General features: G+C 28.1%; 1 protein-coding gene across 1 annotated transcript; it reads left to right on the top strand.

The window, feature by feature from the left end:
* Window positions 1-9,160: 9,160 nt before the first annotated feature.
* On the top strand, window positions 9,161-15,621 carry TES (ATP binding microtubule motor family protein). The gene is made up of 15 exons (XM_011041614.1): window positions 9,161-9,747; window positions 9,847-9,936; window positions 10,023-10,123; window positions 10,314-10,427; window positions 10,515-10,596; window positions 10,772-10,839; window positions 11,096-11,155; window positions 11,233-11,357; window positions 11,688-11,886; window positions 12,315-12,452; window positions 12,916-13,005; window positions 13,076-13,999; window positions 14,538-14,842; window positions 14,949-15,532; window positions 15,583-15,621. The coding sequence occupies exons 1-14, from the start codon at window positions 9,522-9,524 to the stop codon at window positions 15,274-15,276; spliced, it is 2,850 nt and encodes a 949-aa protein (XP_011039916.1). The 5' UTR covers window positions 9,161-9,521; the 3' UTR covers window positions 15,277-15,532; window positions 15,583-15,621.
* Window positions 15,622-20,561: the final 4,940 nt, after the last annotated feature.

The following is a 20,561-nucleotide window of genomic DNA, read 5'->3' as shown; positions in this document are numbered from 1 at the left end:
TTTACCCTCGGTCAACTCTCGGGTCAGGTTTGAATACAATAATAATAATTATTTTTGTTCTTACATTAACCTGAATTAATGATTAAACTCACTTATGACCCAGACATTACCCTAGATCGACTTTCGAATCAAGTTTTAAGACTATGATAATTATAGTTTTTATTCTTACGTTGACTTAGACGAACTGAGGTCAACTCAATACATAAATCAGACATTGTCTCGAGTCGACTCCAGACTTTAAAGTATTTTGCTAATAAAAAATATTATTTAAGAGTAATGTTTCATTTACACCTTCTATCTTGGAAGTACAACAAAAACAAATTTATTTTTACATCTTTATTTTTATTTTTTCATTAAATACATTTATATCTTCACTGTTTTCATGTCTTATATTTCAAGATAATAACCAAATACTTCTTTAAACTCTAGCAAATATTTAGTGATGATATCGCACCCTTCTTTTTATTCTTCAAGTAGAAATAAAATCCCTTATTGAAGTAAGATCATCTTGTTTGTTTCCTTTTAATGTGACATCTTCCTATGGTATCATGTGTTTGGCAACTAGATTAGACAATTGACAATCTCAACTTACCGAAAACACTATCTAAATTATATTTTCATAAAAAACATTTTAAAATAATATCAAACTTCCAAACACCTTCAGTACAAGCATAGGTCAACAAGGACTTGTGGATGGCTATAGCTTGCTAGTTTAATCAAATGGAAGTCCGGTTGCAAAACAAACAGTGACCGTTCATTCCTCTGTTCCATGATCAAACACTCTACATGCTTCTCTTCGCATCAAGCTGGAGCCAACATTGGAGTTTCTTCCTCGTCTATCTTGTCTTATACTGAAAAATTGGAAACGTACGCTTTTCAGTTCAATAGCAAACGAACGAGCGGCCTCGCCTTGCAAGCCAAGCGCTTAGGAAATTCATTATATTTTATTTATTTTAAATTTAAGCTTTTTCAGAATAACTCTAATTTTACAAGAATACATGGTTTTATTTTTATGATTTAAAAATATTTTTTTAAAAAATTAATTTTAATTTTTTCTTTGCTTGAAATTAATATTTTTTTAGTGTTTTTATATTATTTTAATACTTTAATATTAAAAATATTTTTTCAAAAATAAAAATATATTATTTTTATATATTTATAAATAAAAAATATTTTAAAAAATAATCACAACCAAATTCTCAAACATATTTATAAAAATAAGTGAGATTCCAACTCTTAATCTATTAATTAGTTATTAAATTATTTTTATAAGAAGTTTGCTAACTGTTATATTTGTATTAACTAGCTATTGATTTGTGTCATTAATTATACTAAATATTATCATGAAAACTTCTTTACAAAATAATTATTATTAAAAGTAATAATTATTTGTATTAACTATGCTTCATTGGTTGGTTACTGGAACAAAATTTAATTTTGAATAAGTATTTTATCTATTTATTAATCAGATTTAAATTTTAACTCTTAAGATTTACATCGAAATGCAATTAAAATAATATTTTAAATTTTTTTATTTAATTTTTATTTAATATTTTCAAATTATATTAATATACTATTTTAAAAAATTATTTTAATACATCTTCAATTAATAATACTTAAAACTATAGTCATCCCTATCTTCTAAACAATTCTATATGCCGTTGGAGTAAAAGATGATTCTAACTTTCACGTAGAGATTGGTGCCCTCGAAGAATGTGCACTGAAATTTAATGATTCACGACTGCAAGGCCAGCTCACGCATGAAAAGGAAGAACAACCGATAAAACAAAAGGCGGTTTTAGCTTCGAATTTGGTGGTTTTAAGGTCAAGATGGTGGAACACGTATTCCTGCGTGCTATTCAAGCAAAGATGTACGGATTCGAAGAGACCGGAGGGGCCATTAAGGAATAGTTAGGTCGTTGACCTTTCGAGCACCCTCCTAATCAGCTTATAAGGCAGTGTAATTTTCATAATATTTTCTTATAAAAATCATTTTTATTATATTTTTTTTAACAGCAGTAAATCAAAACAATCTAATAATATTAAAAAAATGAAATTCGGCAAAAGGGCATAGGCAAGCTGTGCGTAAGTGATGATGGGCTTAGCGGTTAGATGGTTGTTGATAAGATGACTTTTCTTATACTCCAAGCGTCCTCGATCTCCGCTGATTGATTTTACCTTTTATCGCTTTTAGCTGGGACTTGGATTGCTGAGCTTACTTTGGTTTTCGTTTTGGATGGTTGAACTTACTATTGTTGGGTTGTAGTTATCCTCTAATGACACGGTTTAAATGGGAGTTTGCTCTTGTTTACTTTGTACTGTCGTCTCATCTAACCTTTTGTTCGAATTTGGACGCAAAATTGGATATATTAACAAAAGCTAAAGGAGTTAGCATGTCGGTGGAATTGTTCATATGAATATCAAATTAAATTAATATATATATATATATATTATTGTCTTAAATCAAATTTATGTTTTAACTTGAATAGTTAATACGCAACGCAATTTAGATCTTGTTGGTTCGAGTCAAGAGGAGGCGTGCTTCATTTTCTTTGCAGCAAGCATAAATAATTTATTATTTTTTTTATATTTTGACGAATTGAATAACAATATTAAATAATTTTTAAAAAAATTCAATGTTATTTTATAAGCTTAAAAATTTTTAATGTCTCGGATCTATAATCTAGTGATCTAGAATAGTTCAATTTATTATTATTAGATATCGTTTGATCTACGCAGAGCACGTCCATGTAATGAGACATATGATAATTTACAAGTAGCCAAGTGGAGATCTGGAGGAAGGTGGCGTGGAAAACTCAAGTGAAACGAACCAAGTGTTGTCTCTACCATTTGTTCTTGTCGAGTTAGTATAATATGTGCTTACATTTAGAGGATTGATGAGGATATGCATGGACCCCCGGCTCAGTTAAGGTACAAATGGGCTACGGATAGCAGCCTTGGAGATAAACAAGTTTAAATCTAAGGTAGGTGGCCTGGCCTCTCTCGGATAAGATGACATCAATTCATGTGAAAACATCAGAGAGTGGGCAACCTAAACACCAGCCACTGGACTTGTGGTATAATTAAATTAAATTAAAATTAAGTATTAGGTATCCAGCGTACAGAGAAAATAGTGTTTTTGCATCTCATTGGTATTGTAGATTCCAATGGTAAACCACTTTTTTTTTTTTACTCTTTTTATTCTTTGGTTATATTATGTGTTTTTGTTATATTATATATCATGAGTTGATTTAATAAGATTTTTAAGTTGTTTTATAGGTATTTTGAATAAAAATGAGTTAAAAATGAGTTTTTGATAAAAAAAAAACCATATTTTTTCAATTATACCACTATCTGAATTCTAAAATTAATAAACAGTGATATTGTTTTTTTTGAACAAAAACTAAAATGTATGACACATCATCCATATCATTCATTTAAAAAAAAGGGTCCGCATGTATAGGCTTAGACTTGTAGACTCGCGTGTGGGGTCTCAATGACGCATAACCCTATTTTTTTATATTTTTTTTTAAAATACTACTTTTTTACATGTATTTTTCAAAATAATTTTTGCATTTGTGTTTTGATTAATACCCCTCTGTGTGATTTTCTTGGCTTATTAAGACCTTTTGAAATAACAGATATTTTTTAATTATATAGAGAGCTTTTTTTTTTTGGGGTTAGTGTGCTTCTTCTAGAATTTTTTTATATTTAATATAGATCAAACTTTTTTAAAATAAAAACATTTATTTTTTTTACAAATTTTTTAATACATGCATCATTGCATGAAAATTTTTCCTTTTATTTTATTCAATAATTTTTTTGTGTGTGTTGATTTCTGTTACGGATTGATTTTATAAATAAATTCATTAAACATAGCTTTATAAATTATCCATATTACAATATTAAATATCCTGACCTATATTTATCTCTCAAATTTTTTAGTTTTTTTATTGTTATTATTAATGATTTTTTTTATTTACACAAATAATTATTGGTTTATTTCATTAGATAATTGTATGAGTTTTTTTATTTATACTTTGACTTTTTTTTAGAAAACAATCTCCATATCTATGATTGCTTTTACAAGAAAAATTTATGACCCATGCGTCAAATAGCTACTAAAAACTAAAAGATATCATGAATTCACTAAACACATATTCATAATTTATTATGAGTTTACATTGTAAAAATATCATTTTGCCCTTTATAATTAATGAGCACTACGTGTGTTGCCAAAACACTATAGTTTTTTTTTTATCATCTAAAAATTCATTGGATTAAAATGGTTAATTTTTTAAAAAAAAATTAATTTAGTCCTCAATTTTATTTTTGTACAAGTAAGCCATTTCCAGTCCAAATTAGCATTCAATTACATATTTGTTTTCCAAAGAAATAGTTGAATTGAAAGACAACAAACTAAAATGCAAAGGGTGGTGTCTTAGAGTTTTATTTGGAAACTTTATTTTAGTCTTCATCTTTGTAAATTTTTCGGTAACCGATTTTTTTAGTTTTTCAAAACTCAATTTTAGTATCAAACTTCATTTTTCTTATTTTCTATCTTTTGTTTTTATGAGAGAAGAGATAGAGGCTCGCTGAATTCTAGAGTAGAGAGAGAAAATATCATTGATGACGATTCTAGCCATAAAAATAGTCAATATCAATGTTAATAGGTTTCATTTTATGCACTTACAAAAAAAAAAAGGTTTCATTTTATGAGATGAGTTTAACCTAGATTTTTTTTTCCTTTCCCAAGGAGATAGATATGTCAGGTTTCATTTTATGACATGAGTTTAACCTGGATTTTTTTTTCTTTTCCTTTCCCAAGGAGATAGATATGTCCACGAGAATAATTTTAGTTTTTGGTTGATTTTGGTTTTTTGGGTTTTTTTTGTAATTATGGATATGTTTATTAAGGTATTTAAGGTGTTTTCTAGGTGTTTTGAATAAAAAATAGATTTTAAATTAAAAACCCTAATTTTTCAACAACCTTTGATCACCAAAATCTGCAGAAAGTAAATGGCGTGTTATTTGCTTTCTTTTATTTTTTTTTAGCAAAAAGGGTTGCCCACCCCTTTAAGAAATAATAATTAAAAAATACCTGGATGTGCTTGGAATACTTTTTTTTAATGTCGAGTCCACGCAACTAGGCTCCTTTTGTTTTATTTTTTCTATTTTATATTTGAATTAAAAAAATTAACAAAACAAATCATTTAACTCAATTGAGTTCATTACCCGATATCAGATTTAACATATTAATCCCTGACATTCAAACTGTTATTTGTTTTTAGTTTAATGCCTTTTCCATTCCTCAATTTCAAAAAAAAAACAATACAATTTCACACTTTATTATCGACATTATATATATATATATCAAACATAAAAGAATGCAATTTCACCTTTTGTTGCATTGATTTTACTTTTGCTCTCTTAGCCTCAAATGCTTATCATGCTTTTTTATTTTAAAAAAATATGTTGTTTCATATTAAAAAAAATAAAATAATGTACCTTATTATTGTATAAATAAATAAGAAATAACTTTGAGATAAAATATTTATTGAATTTTATGATGTGCATAACTTTTATCGCGGGTTTACTTTGTTAACTAAAGTTCACGTAGGTTTTTTTTTATCAAATGTTGTTTTTCATTAGTTTCGTCCTTGAGTTAGTTTAAAATTGAGCCTTTTATTTTATTTTTTAAAATTTTCATGCGAGTTTCACAAGTTAAACTAAGTTAACCCAAGTAAATCAAATATTTTTTCATCTTAGTATTTGATTGAAATATCAATCAATTCATGGTTAAAATTTTTTCTTTAAAGACACATTAACAACACCTAAACTTTTTTTTTACATTCAAAATAATTTTTATTAGAATGAGCAATAAGTTAGTAGAATCTATATAAATGGCTTCAAGGGGTAAAATTCTCTTTTTCATGTAACCAATTATCATTACAAGATTGAATGGGTGTATAATGTTTTTTTAAACTGTTAGGTGTGCAGTGCAATGCTTAAAATACCAAGTTAAATTTGCTTAACTTTTTTGTGAGGTGCATTTTTGTTTTTTTTTTCCTTAGCATAGTGTAATTATAAAGGTAACTCTACAAGGAAAAAAATATACAGCTTAGGTGAAGGAGATTTTTGACATTTTTTATTCATTTATTAATATCATGTGGGATTAGGATACCCAGAACTTTTTATAAATTAAATAAAAAATATTATTAATATATATAATACACATATCAACATGTAGAAAATGCTCATGTATTTTGAATGGCACATGTAACAAGCAATTACCATCTTTGCCAACAATACATGCAGAAACGCATCCACCAAAGAGATACTTGCAAGGCGTGTCTTAGTGTTTAGACGGCGATTGAATTTTTTTTCCTCTCTCCTTATTTTTTCTCTCTTCCTTCATAAAACATGTTAGCACAACTAAAATTAAAAGTTATCCTCTAATTTCTTTTTATTTTAATTATAATTCTTATTGTTTTGATTGTTTTTAATTTTTTTTGATTATTTAATTTTTTTAATTTTTTTAATTTCATCATTTAACATTTTATTTGTTATTCTGATTCTTATTAAATATTTCACTTATAAGTTGATTTAACTTATTAAATATTATTTTTTATTTTTATTCTTTTAATTTTGATTTTGATTTTATCCCTTATAAGTTGATTTAACTTATTAAATATTAAATATTAACAAATTTTTAATCCAAAAAATTAGTGGACTCCACTTTTATTTTGACTTCAAATATACCTATTAAATATGTTACAAATATACCTATTAAATATGTTATTCAGCAAAATTTTCCAACATATCGGTGGGTCTACATAGTCGGTATTGATTTGCATTATTTAGGACCCCATCCCTCATCAGCCTTGTGGGCAGTTCATTTGAAATACTTCAGCAATATGGCAATTCTTGATTGAAAATTCAGGCTGCAATAATATAGTGAACCTTTTTACCTCTGATCTCATATAGTATATTACTAGATAATTCTCCTCGTTATGCTATGATGAGAATAAATTTTTCTTACATGTAATAAAAAGAATTTCCATGAAAAAAATAATTTTTAGATTAAAAAAAATTCTTTGATAATGTTATTATACACAGCTGATCAAACTTAAAATCTTTTAATTATATTTGTTTGTCTAGCTCAAGTTTTAAATTAAACTATATAATAATTATCATGGCAAAATATAGTCAATTTGATGGGTTAAAAAAACTTAGATAACTGGTAAAAATATAGTATGATCTTAAAAATATTTTCTAAATGATATTTAAAAAAAAAATATATTAAAACGAAAACATATTAGATCAATTTAGGTCAATCTATCAAATCTATGACCTGAGTTACGAACTTCATAAGTTTAATAATTTTTTTTAAAATATTTTTTATTTAATTACATGATAAAAAATAAATGTTTGTAAAATTAAGTGCCAACTTAATATCAAGATTTTTTTTCCAAAATCATGATAACCCTATAAAAAATAAATTAAAATAAATTATGAAGATTAATTTTCAATAATTATATTTTTGTTCTAGAATCACTTTTTATTTAATAATATGCTAAAAAACAAATGCTAAAAAAACCAAGCACCAACCTAATATCAGTATGTTTTTCAAAAATGATTATAACTCTATAAAAAATCAAAATAAATTATAAAGTTTAATATACAATAATTATATTTTTTTGGAGCTATTTTTTTATTTAACCATATGATAGATCATTTTTTATTTAATAATATAACATAAAAAAATATAAAAAGAAAAAGAAAAAAAACAAAAAATGTTACTGTTATAATGAACAGTAACATGAATTTCCTCTTCCTCACTTATTTCTTCTCAATCTTCCTCGACAGTTTGTCGCTGTGTTAATTAATCTGTATGTAGGTGGTGGGTGTAGTTAATATTGAATATTAATTTGCATTATTTTTAAGCTAGTGAGTCCGTCCGTCCAGTGCATTATGTGGCTGGGCCAGGCATTGCATCTCATTCGACCACAACAGAGACATTATATTATAGTCCTTTTAACTTTTATGATTGTTTAATTAAATCTTTCAACAATTTTTTTTCTTGTTTTTTTTCCCTCTAATTTCATTCAACTTTTATTTTTTTACTTGATTTTTTATTTAATTTTTATTAATCTTAAACTAGTTTTTATAATTTATTTTAATATATTTTTTATAAAATTATCATAATCTCAAATAAATATTTTAATATTTAATTTATAGTTGATTTTACAGGCATATATTTTTATTATCATATAATTAAATAAAATAATTTTTTTAAATCAAAATTATCAAATTTAATAAAGTTTATAACTTGAGTTATATGCTTGACACGTTAAGCCATGAAAATCAGATCAATCAATATATTATTATTTTAATATTAAAAAGATATTATTTTAAATTTTTAAAAAATAAAATAAAATTTTCTACTTGTCATTCGAGTTATCTATAAACTATATGGTTTAATTCTAAACACTTGATAAATAAGAGATCACTGATTTCAAGAATATCATATTAACAAAGTTTAATAATAATAATATTAATAAAAAATTTTCATATAAATAATTTTTTTATTTTTAAATATTTTTTTATTACTCACTTATAACCTGATATTTATTTTTGAGATTGTTTGAAAATATAATAACTGTTATTTTTATATTTTTTTCTTATAAATATATTGAAAAAATATTTTTTAAAAAATATTTTTGACATTAATATATTAAAATGATATAAAAATATTAATTTAAAATTAAAAATTAAAAAAAAATAATATAAAAATAAATAATTTTTTTTTATCATTCATCACTTGAAAATAAATAAAAAACTCTAAAGGGTATAAATTAAATGATTACATGAAAATAAAAATAAAAAAAGAACTCTAAAGGGTATAAATTAAATGATTAAATTTTATATTTATTTTTAAAAAATTATTAGTTGAAGCCTTATAAAATTTAAAGTTACTAAAAATTTATATATTTATTAATTTTAAGATTTTGTAAGTTATGTAGATACCTATATTAATTAAAAAGAAAAAGAAATGAAAAGACGAGCCGGGGACATTCATTCCACACACAAAAAATACAATAAGGGTGAGGTCCGCTCCCTCTGTCAATTCAAAATATTATACTTATTTGATCGTCTTCGGGTAGTGCGCGCACTAACCGGAAATAAATAAAACAAAAATCACTAAAACAAAAATAGCCGTTATGTCCTCTCTCTTGCTTGTACCACTAACACTAACAAATCCCAAGAACCCTCACCATCTCTCTCTCTCTCTTGTAAATTCAGTTACAAATCTTTCAACTTCTCCTCTCTAATTCTCAATTCATGTGATTTTTGTTGGTTTCTTACTCTATTTTAGAAAAATAAAAGAAATAATAAATCATATAAGCTACACTTCTTGATTTCTCCAAGTCTCAGATACCAAAGCCTGTGCATTTCTTGATTCTCTCACTTGTTGCGACCAAAACGGTGCAGTTTTCTCTGGATGTTACTAAAGAAAGATGGTAGGAACACCAGCATCAAAGATGATACAGAGAACGCCGTCGACAACTCCGGGCGGTGGAACTCGGGTTCGCGAAGAGAAGATTCTAGTAACAGTTAGGGTTCGGCCGTTAAGCAGGAGAGAACAAGCATTGTATGATTTAATTGCTTGGGACTGTCCGGATGATCACACTATTCTTTTCAAGAATCCTAATCAGGAGCGACCTGCTACTTCTTATAAATTTGGTAATTATAATTATTTAGTTTATTTGTGATTTTGGAAGATGAAATTGGTAATTAATTTAGTTTGGATTAATTGGTGGAGTAATTATTATGTTTTGATAGATAAGGTTTTTGATCCGAGTTGTTCGACGCTCAAGGTTTATGAGGAGGGAGCTAAGAATGTTGCTTTGTCTGCTCTTACCGGAATCAACGGTAATTATTATTATTATTATTATTAGTAATAATCTGTTTTTGGAAATATTTGGGCAAGTTTTAGTAAGGAAATTTGATTTTTGTAGCGACTATTTTTGCTTATGGGCAAACTAGTAGTGGGAAGACATATACAATGAGAGGAATCACGGAGAATGCTGTTACGGACATCTTTGAGCACATAAAAAATGTAAGTTGTGCTTTATAAGTGAAATAGTTTGTGAATTTTCACGCTTGAAGTGAAAGGCCTTGTAATTGCTTAATTTTTGTTATGCAATATATATATTTTGTTACGAATTGTTGGGATCAAGAGGTTTTTAGGTGGAGTTGAATGGAATGTATTTTTTTTTTGTATGATGACGACATTTTTCAACCTACAGACTCAGGAGAGGGTATTTGTTCTAAAGGTGTCTGCGTTGGAGATCTACAATGAGAATGTTATAGATCTTTTGAATCGTGAGTCTGGTCACCTTAGGCTTTTGGATGATCCTGAGGTATGCAGCAGGTTTTTGGAAAATGTTGATGAATATTTCCAATGGATTTAGCATGGCTAATAATTTTTTCATTCTTCTGGTAAACAGAGAGGGATCATTGTGGAAAAGCTAGTTGAAGAAGTTGTCAAGGACATTCATCATTTGAGACACTTGATTGGCATTTGTGAAGGTAATGTTACTATACATGTCTGTTATATCTCTTTGGTTCAGATGTTTCAATCCCTTTACATCCATCATCATGGCTGTACCATATTTCTGGGAAAAGTTGCAGTTAAATCATGATATGAGAACATGAAACCCATGATGCATTATTACATAATCCTAACAAACATTGGCCACTGCAGCTCAAAGGCAAGTAGGAGAAACTTCTCTGAATGATAAGAGCTCTAGATCACATCAGATAATACGGTTGGTGAGTTTAAATCACATTGTGAATTTTACTTAATAGTGCTTAGATTTAGTTATAGTTGGTTCTTTGTTACTTAATGAGATTTGCAATCTCAAGTGTTCATCTCATAATCAACTAGGTTTTTTTTTTTTTTTTTTTTTACAAATGACCTGTTATTTCCTTGTGTCTCTAATCATTTGTTACTTTCCTGGTTAAAGTTTAAATGTTCACTCATGACACTAACATCTTTTGCTGCATGCATGACTGTTTCGAATAATAGACTGTCGAAAGCAGTCTCAGGGAAAAATCAGGGTGTGTGAAGTCCTTCCTAGCAAGTTTGGTATGTTTATGAACTTTCTCCTCTATCAAGATCCATTGTAGCATGATTGATTCACTGAAGTGCTGGAAGCTCTACAGAATCTTGTGGACCTTGCTGGTAGTGAGCGTGCCTCACAAACAAACGCTGATGGTGCAAGATTCAAGGAAGGTAGTCATATTAACCGCAGTTTGTTGACACTCACAACAGTGATCAGAAAACTAAGGTCAGTTAGTGCTAACGACCTGAACTAATGCATCATGGACTTCAGATTCTATACTATGTATCTGGTCATATTTAATAAACAAACTTACCATAAATATCCAAATCTCTCTACTGCTTCTGTATTTGCTATGACTACAAATTTCAAGATCATTCATTAGAACCTTAAAATAACTGAAAATGAAGCAATTTTAGTGAGATTGTTGAGTTAAGTTGAGTGTTGATATTTTTCCATTTGTTCTGAGCATTGGCAATTGGAGAATTTAAATATATTTTGAACTGGTGAAAACTTAGGCATCCTGGACTCTCTCTCTTGTCTAATTTATTTTTGCAGTGGTGGAAAGAGGAGTGGTCATATACCATACAGGGACTCAAAGCTCACACGGATATTGCAGCATTCACTTGGGGGTAATGCTAGAACAGCAATTATATGCACCATGAGTCCGGCTTTAAGTCATGTGGAACAAACAAAGAATACACTTTCATTTGCAACTAGTGCAAAGGAAGTTACCAACAATGCCCAAATAAATATGGTATGTTGTTTTAATTATAGTTCCTCCTACAGAGAAGAATTAGCAAACTATCCTCAGTTATCACAAGATTTTTCTGTCTCCATAATGGATTAACTTGCTGGGTGCTTAGCATTGGTATCACCATGAATCTACGGCATCTTAAATTTGAGCTGCTTATCAACAGAGTCTTACTGTTTGCTGATTTCAAATACTCTTTGGAAACCATTATTTATTGAATGTGGTTTCAAATAATGTAGCTTACTTTCATCATATATGTGCATGCGTGTTTTCAATATCATTTTTTTTTATTTTTGTACTACTAAGTATAAGATTTACATACTGTGTTATCTATGACGTCTCTTAAATTTGGTTCAGGTTGTTTCAGACAAGAAATTAATTGTCTTGTCTCTATGTTGTGTGCAAACCTCAAAGGTGCTCTAATGGTTCAGGTTGTTTCAGACAAGAAATTAGTTAAGCATTTGCAGAAGGAAGTGGAAAGACTTGAAGCAGAGCTGCGGAGTCCAGAGCCTTCTTCAGCTTCTTATTTGCAGTCTTTACTAATAAAAAAGAATTTACAAATTGAGCAGGTACATGAGTGTCTGGAAAATGCAAAAGTAAATGATTTCATCTCAATGATTAGTTATGAATAGTGGAGTTCTGATTGGAAGTAGATTACCAGTCGAGCTAGTAGAATGGAACCATTGACATCAAGAATTATTTGATTTTGCATGTTCTGTTATTGTCTGATGAAAAATCTATAAGCTATAGTGAAATCCTTCTCTAAATTTAAATTTCTTGAGCATAGAGTAGGGAATTTATACATCTATTATATGCAAAATATAATGCTAATTTAAAGTGCTTTCCCTCTCTTCCACTAAATGGTTCATTTGTTTCACCTTTGATTCGTAGCTGTGTATAATAGTTTTTTCTTCAATTGTTTTAACTGGAATGAAAACTTAACATAATGCCAAAGGTGTTCATATTGTAGAATGACTTATACTACTTTCCCATCTTTATAGGGTTAATTTGTAAATAACTTCTTTTATGCAGATGGAGAGAGAAATGAAAGAGCTGAAGCGGCAGAGAGACCATGCGCAATCCCAACTTGAACAAGAAAGAATTGCACGCAAGGAGCAAAAGGTTGTTCTGGTGACTACCTTTGCATCTATCTTTCAGTTTCCATTTTGTTTCTAACTTTTGACATTTCCAGGGTACAAATCAATGTGGACCCTCTGGACAAGTAGCTAGGTGTCTTTCATTTCCTGTTGAGAGCGGACAGGTTATTGGTGGTAAGCCTGCAGAAGCACAACAGAGGAATGCAGTTGGACGGCAGGCAATGGTTCGAAAGTCAGTCACTTCTACAGATCCTTCCATGCTTGTTCAAGAAATTCGCAAGCTTGAGCAGCGACAGAGGCAACTGGGTGTGGAAGCGAATCGAGCACTTGAAATACTTCATAAGGAGGTTGCTTCCCACAGACTGGGTAATCAAGCAACTGCTGAAACCATAGCAAATATGTTGTCTGATATCAAGGAAATGCAAGTAGTTTCCACTTTTGCAGGAGAAATTGTAAATGGAGAGAAGGCCAACGCTGCTAGCTTGAAAGAAGAGATCACTCGGTTGAACTCTCATGAATGTACCATTGTGTCTCTAGAAAGGAAGCTTGATAATGTTCAGAAATCCATTGACATGTTGGTTTCCTCCTTTTCAAGTACTGAGGAGACTCCAAACTCCAAGGTCCAATTAAAGAAGAAGATCTTTCCGTTTGCATTGAACAATAGTTCAAGCATGCAAAACATAATAAGGTCCCCATGCTCACCTCTGACCTCTTCTGGTGGGGTGGTGGATAATGAGATTGAGAACAGAGTCCCTGAGAACTGTAATGCATTGTTTTGTAGCAATTCATTAGCCAGGCCATCTGAAGCTACTCCACTGAAGAGTGGTAAAAATGGCAACAGTACTCCTTCAAGGGAGGTAACTCCAGCATCTGGTTCTAATTCAGTAAATGTGAAGAAAATGCAGAGGATGTTCAAGAATGCTGCAGAAGAGAACATACGGAGTATTAGAGATTATGTTACTGAGTTAAAAGAAAGGGTGGCAAAGTTGCAATATCAAAAGCAACTTTTAGTTTGCCAGGTATAAACTATTTGTGTGCCTTGAAGTTCCTTATTTTTAATTCACATCTCTTGAAATAATTGGTTCTTTGATTTCATTTTCATGGGTTAGGGCTAATGAATATACTAGTTTTGGGTCAATAAGACGAACAAGTTTGTAAGGCATTGATTTTTCCTACTTGCAACCAGGACACTGCTAGTTATTTGAAACAACCTTTATCCTTCTGTCCTCTGGTCTAACAGTGCTTGATCTTTAATTCTCTTTAATCTTTGCTATTGTTAGGTTTCTGCCATCCAACCATATACATGATAATCTACTATGACCATCACTACTAAAATTGAATAATTAATCTGAGTTCTAATTTCTTACCTTTTATCAAGAACACCGAAGGATATTTAGCTTTTTGGTGTGTTCTCCCTGCAAAGCAGTGCAATCGAGAGAAAAATAGAAAAAAGAAAAAAGAAAAGTAAAGTTTGCAGTCCATTGATGATTGGCATGGTTATTATGTTGAATTAATTACTTATTATAGAGATACATGAAGCATTTTTATCATCGACAGGTGTTGGAGCTCGAGGCAAATGAGGAAGCAACCACCGAGACAGAAAATATGGACCAGTCTCCCATGCCATGGCACTTGGTTTTTGATGATCAAAGAAAACAAATTATTATGTTATGGCACTTGTGCCATGTTTCAATCATACATCGTACACAATTTTATTTGTTATTCAGAGGGGAACCTGGTGATCAGATATATCTGGAAGTTGAGCTTAGACGGTTGACATGGTTGGAGCAGCATTTGGCTGAACTTGGCAATGCAAGCCCAGCACTGCTAGGTGATGAACCTGCAAGCTCAGTGTCATCAAGGTAATCTCAGGTGTCTTTAACCAAATATGCACGTGCTGCATTTCTCAATCTATTTTCAGTACATGATATGACCACTGACCATTTGTAACTTGGTGTTCTTATGCAGTATCAAAGCTCTGAGACAAGAACGAGAATATCTTGCTAAGAGGGTGAATTCAAAGCTTACAGTAGATGAAAGAGAAATGCTATATGTAAAATGGGAAATCCCACAAGGAGGGAAACAAAGGAGGCTTCAACTGGTGAACAAATTGTGGACAGACCCTCTTAACATGCAACACATTAAAGAGAGCTCAGAAATCGTCGCAAAGCTTGTTGGGTTTTGTGAATCCGGTGCGCATGTCAGCAAGGAGATGTTTGAGCTAAATTTTGCAAATCCTTGTGATAAGAAGACATGGATGGGGTGGAATTTGATATCTAGCCTTTTAAATCTGTAGCAAAAGAAGGAACATGATATCAATACATGACCATTTTGTAAGTAAATTCTCAGAACTCAGATCCCTTGTAATTTTTTTTTCCCAGTAGAAATGAAGATCAGTAGTTTAAAGTTTTTCTCATGGTGGTAGTATTTATTTATTCATTCGCTCCTCATCTTTGAAATTGAACTTGATAAATCATTGCTAAGGAATGTGGAGCTGGGGAAAAGTTGGTAGAATGCTGTATATAAGCAGGGTATTTGGACTGTATTTCTTGGTTCTTTATCAAATCATTCGCTTCTCAGGGTATTTGGACTGTATTTCTTGGTTCTGAGATTATACTTGGAATTATGGTTGAATGAATTTTATCAAATTCAGATAACAAGCATCATTGTAAGTCGAAATTGGAAAGAACTGCAATGTTTGAACATTTTCCCCAGCAAAACCGTTTTGGCACTCGGCATTTGATAGCAAAACAGTTAGTTGGCATGCGCTGTTTAATAAAAAACAAATTTACTAAAAAAAAAATGATAATACTACTAAATACTAATTAAAGATCATATCACGAAGGCTGAAAGCTGAAAAATAGATGTAAATTAATATATTTCGTTATATTTTCATGGAGATTTCTTAATTTTATTTATTTATATGGTTATAACTTTATATATATATATATATATGACAATTTTAACTCGAATGTATTAAAATTAAAAGAATAAATACTTTGTTGATGCATCATTGTATTGTATGGAACTTTTTGGCAATAATATTAAACTTGACCAGACTGGTTGACTGGTCAACCTGAAGGGCTTCTGGTCCAACTTCTTTCTTGGCCAATTTTTTAAATAAAATCATATATGAGTTGAGTTTATATGTTCTAGTTAAATCGTTTTGTAACTTGATAACAAAACTGTTAGTTGATATGCGCTCCATCAGGAGTTTAATGAAAAAACAATTTTACTGTAAAAAAATTAAAAAAAATGTAGTAGTTTTGATGCCCTTTTTAGCCTCAAGAAAAATTCTAATAAACAAAATTAATTGAGTGTTATATGTATTAGTAAATATTAAAAAGAATTGTTAATACTATTAAAGATAAAATCATGAAGTTGAGAAACATATATATAGATTAAAATATCTGATAATATTTAGAAGGGAGCTCTTAATTTTATTTATTTATTTATATGGTGATAATCTTTTTTTTTATATATAAGAAATTAATAATCTAAATTTCATGAAAAAAAATACTAGTATAACACCGTTTTTTATTAATATTTGTTATCACTAGAAGAATTTTTTTTGTTATGTGTCATTTATTTAATAAAAATAAATTAAATCCCAACAAATATATAAAAAAGAATTGGATAATTTAAAGTAAGAATAAAAAAGGTATTTGTCTAGTTAAAAATCCCTTTTATCTTATTAACACACTCAATTTATTTTGGTAATTTTTTGCTAGAATATTTGTTTTTTAAACATCTTATAATAACCATAAAAAAAATTTTAACTAAAAAAATAATATTTTAACAATTTTAATGGAATGTATTAAAACCATAAGAATAATACCTCCTTTCGTGCATTATCACATGGAACTCTTACATGGAACTCTTTAACAATGATACCAAAACCAACCAAGCCTAGGGGCTCAACTTGGAGGACCCCCGACCCACCTCCTTTCTTGGTTAGTTTTTCAAATAAAATCTTATATAAATTGATTAAGTGAAAACTTGATTTGACTTAAAAAATAAAAATATTATTATTTTATTTTTAAAAAATATTAAGACAATAATATTTTAAATTAACTTGAGTTTTCAAGATGTTATCTTTATTTTTCAACAATGTTATTAAATACAACAAAATCTATTAGATCCATGTAGTGATTTGTCGATCAGTCTATAGACTAGACCACATTTTAAAGTTAATTATATAAGAGTTGACTTAGTATGATCAAGTTAATCTTGTAAGTCCACTCGTGACAAGGTCAACATGAACACAACTTAGTTTGCTCTTTACAAAAAATGACATTATTTTAATTTTTTTAATATAAAAATATTTAGAACTATGATATTTTGGATAAATCTAGATCAAACTAGATTAATCTTACTACATCTATAACTTAGGTCATGGTGTTAGTAACCTTGTTTTTTTAGAATCTATATTTTATTTAATTGAATAATTATAAAAAGAGACTATGTTCGAAAAACAACAAATAAAATTATTAAGAAGAGATGCATTTCTTCAATTCTCACCTAATTTCCTTATTAATGCGTATCTTTATATTTTAATGAAAACATTTTTTTTAATTATAAGCAATGTTTTTATATAAAAATTTATCATGATCTCAAAATAATCTTTTTAAAAAGTATTAAAATACTATCTCAGTATTTTGCATATGATTGAAACAAAATGATAAAATCATGTTAGAAATATATATATATATAAAAATCTTCAAGGGGTGTAACGTAATGGTAAAGAGCTTGAGATTTGCACAACAAGTTTCGAGTTTGAGTCAAAGCGTGCATTTTTTGTAAGAGCCTAGAACAACTGGAATTTTACTCACTCACCTAAGCCCATAAAGTGTGCTTTATAGGGGGGTAGGGTTTCCTTGAATCCAAAAAATTACTAAAAAAATAATATTTTGATAATTTTAATGGAATGCATTAAAACCATAAGAATAATACCTCCATTCGTGCATTATCACATGAAACTCTTTAACAATGATATCAAAACCAACCAAGCCTAGGGGCTCAACTTGGAGGACCCCCGACCCACCTCCTTTCTTGGTTAGTTTTTCAAATAAAATCTTATATAAATTGATTAAGTGAAAACTTGATTTGACTTAAAAAATAAAAATATCATTATTTTATTTTTAAAAAATATTAAGATAATAATATTTTAAATTAACTTAGTCGTTATCTTTATTTTTCAACAATATTATTAAACATAACAAAATCTATTAGATCCATGTAGTGATTCATCGATCCAGTTTATAGACTAGACCCCATTTTAAAGTTAATTATATAAAAGTTGATTTAGTATGATCAAATTAACCTTGTAAGTCCACTCGTGGCAAGGTCAACATGAACACAACTTAGTTTGCTCTTTACAAAAAATGACATTGTTTCAATTTTTTTAATATAAAAATATTTAGAACTATGACATTTTGGATAGATCTAGATCAAATTAGATTAACCCTACTACATCTATAACTTAGGTTATGGTCATTACCGTGTGTTAGTAACCTTGTTTTCTTAGAATCTATATTTTATTTAATTGAATAATTATAAAAAGAGACTATGTTCGAAAAACAACAAATAAAATTATTAAGAAGAGATGCATTTCTTCAATTCTCACCTAATTTCCTTATTAATGCGTATCTTTATATTTTAATGAAAACATTTTTTTTAATTATAAGCAATGTTTTTATATAAAAATTTATCATGATCTCAAAATAATCTTTTTAAAAAGTATTAAAATACTATCTCAGTATTTTGCATATGATTGAAACAAAATGATAAAATCATGTTAGAAATATATCAAAAAAAAATCTTCAAGGGGTGTAGCGTGATGGTAAAGAGCTTGAGATCTGCATAACAAGTTTCGAGTTTGAGTCAGAGCGTACATCTTTTGTAAGAGCCTAAAACAGCCGGGATTTTACTCACTCACCTGAGCTCATAAAGTGTGTTTTATACGGGGGTAGGGTTTCCTTGAATCCAAAAAAACAAAATCTGATTTTTTTGTTTATAAAATTTTCTAAACCAACTGTTTTTTTTTCATTTAGTATTTTTTTATGATTGTTTTTTATTTTTAAAATATAAAAATAAAAATATAAATAAAATAAAATATTTCATCGTAACTTATATTTGTCAAGCTAAAGGCACAAAAAAATAATAATTGAAAAAATACAAAGGAAAAGATCTTTAAAAAGATATTGAATTAACAATGTTAAAAGAGAAAAAAAGGCTTGCATTTTTTCTCGCCATCAATTCCCCCCCTCATTTTCAATCTTTTAAAAATAATAAAATGGATTTTTTTTGCAAAACTAAAAACTAACCTAATATTTGGATGATTTTTTAAAACTGTAATAATATTATAAAAATAATATAAAATAAATTATAAAATTTAATCTTCAATCAACATAACATGAAAAGATAAAATTAAAATTAAATAATAAAAAAATTATATGATCAAAATATTAATAAACACCATGGGTTTTATATTTATATTTTTTTAGTGAATGATGAACAATGAAACACCATCTATTCTAGTATTTTATTTTTGTTTTTTGTTTTTTAAATGTCATGTAAAAAGGAAGTGAGATGTTTTTTTATGAATGTGTTTGTAATTTGGGTGTTAAAAAAAAAGGGTTTATATATAATATTTGTATTATTTAACTTAACTCAATCTATTAAAGTTGAATAATATAAATATTATAAATAATAATAAATCAAAAACTTACTAAATAAATATTTAAATAGCTTAACTTGACCTCATTGTATAATCTAATATATATACCCTGAGTGTTTTTATATAAATAATATTTTTTATTCTTTTTTTTTTCCTCTCTCACGTTCACACTTATACTTACAGCTACTTTTCATTCATTCATTCTTTATATTTCTCACTTTTACATAAATTATAGTAGTTGATTTTAAAATTTGATGTAAAAAAATAACAATACATTTTACAATTCTAATTTTTTTTTAGGAACCTAAAAATTATGAGAAAATAAATAAAAATTTCAAAAATAAAATTAAAGTTTTATTTTATTAGTCAAATCACAAACCTAAAAACATTTTATATTCTCTTTATGCTAGTTTGTCTTTGTATCATGTTACAATATAATTGTATAATAAAATATTTAACTATAATTTTTGTTTTGTTTATATATATAAAAATTATGATAGTTTTTATGTTGTTTATAATATATGTATTTTAAAATTTTTATCATTTTAATAGTTGTAAACCGGTATTTTTTTTAAATCATTAAAAATTAAAGAAATTAATATATCTCACCCTTGAATATCTATAAAATTTCAATCCAACGCGCTTGAATAAAAAAAATTAAATAGATAAAATATCAGTAATTAAGTTAAATAAAATTATAAATCAAAACCCGACGTAATATATTCACAGATACCCTAGTAACTTCTATAAAGAATAAAGAAAGAATAATAATAATAAAAAAATAGTAAAAGAAAAAAACCTATAAAAGGAAAATAAAAGGAAAAAGAGGTGGTGGACAGGGGTACATAGGTCTTTTAGAGTAATTATTGCCAGCCTAACGTTTTTGTACCGTACCCTAAAAA

Source organism: Populus euphratica, unplaced genomic scaffold (genome assembly GCF_000495115.2).
Source record: "Populus euphratica unplaced genomic scaffold, PopEup_1.0 scaffold53.1, whole genome shotgun sequence".
NCBI lineage: Eukaryota > Viridiplantae > Streptophyta > Magnoliopsida > Malpighiales > Salicaceae > Populus > Populus euphratica.
The sequence above is the reverse complement of the archived record's forward strand: the minus strand, read 5'-3'. Positions and strand labels throughout refer to the sequence as shown.

Coding starts and splice junctions, on each gene's coding strand:
- TES (XM_011041614.1), top strand. CDS start 9,522: ATGGTAGGAACACCAGCATCAAAGATGATACAGAGAACGCCGTCGACA. Junction 10,597..10,771: donor CTTGATTGGCATTTGTGAAG/GTAATGTTACTA, acceptor TGGCCACTGCAG/CTCAAAGGCAAGTAGGAGAA. Junction 11,887..12,314: donor ACAATGCCCAAATAAATATG/GTATGTTGTTTT, acceptor CTAATGGTTCAG/GTTGTTTCAGACAAGAAATT.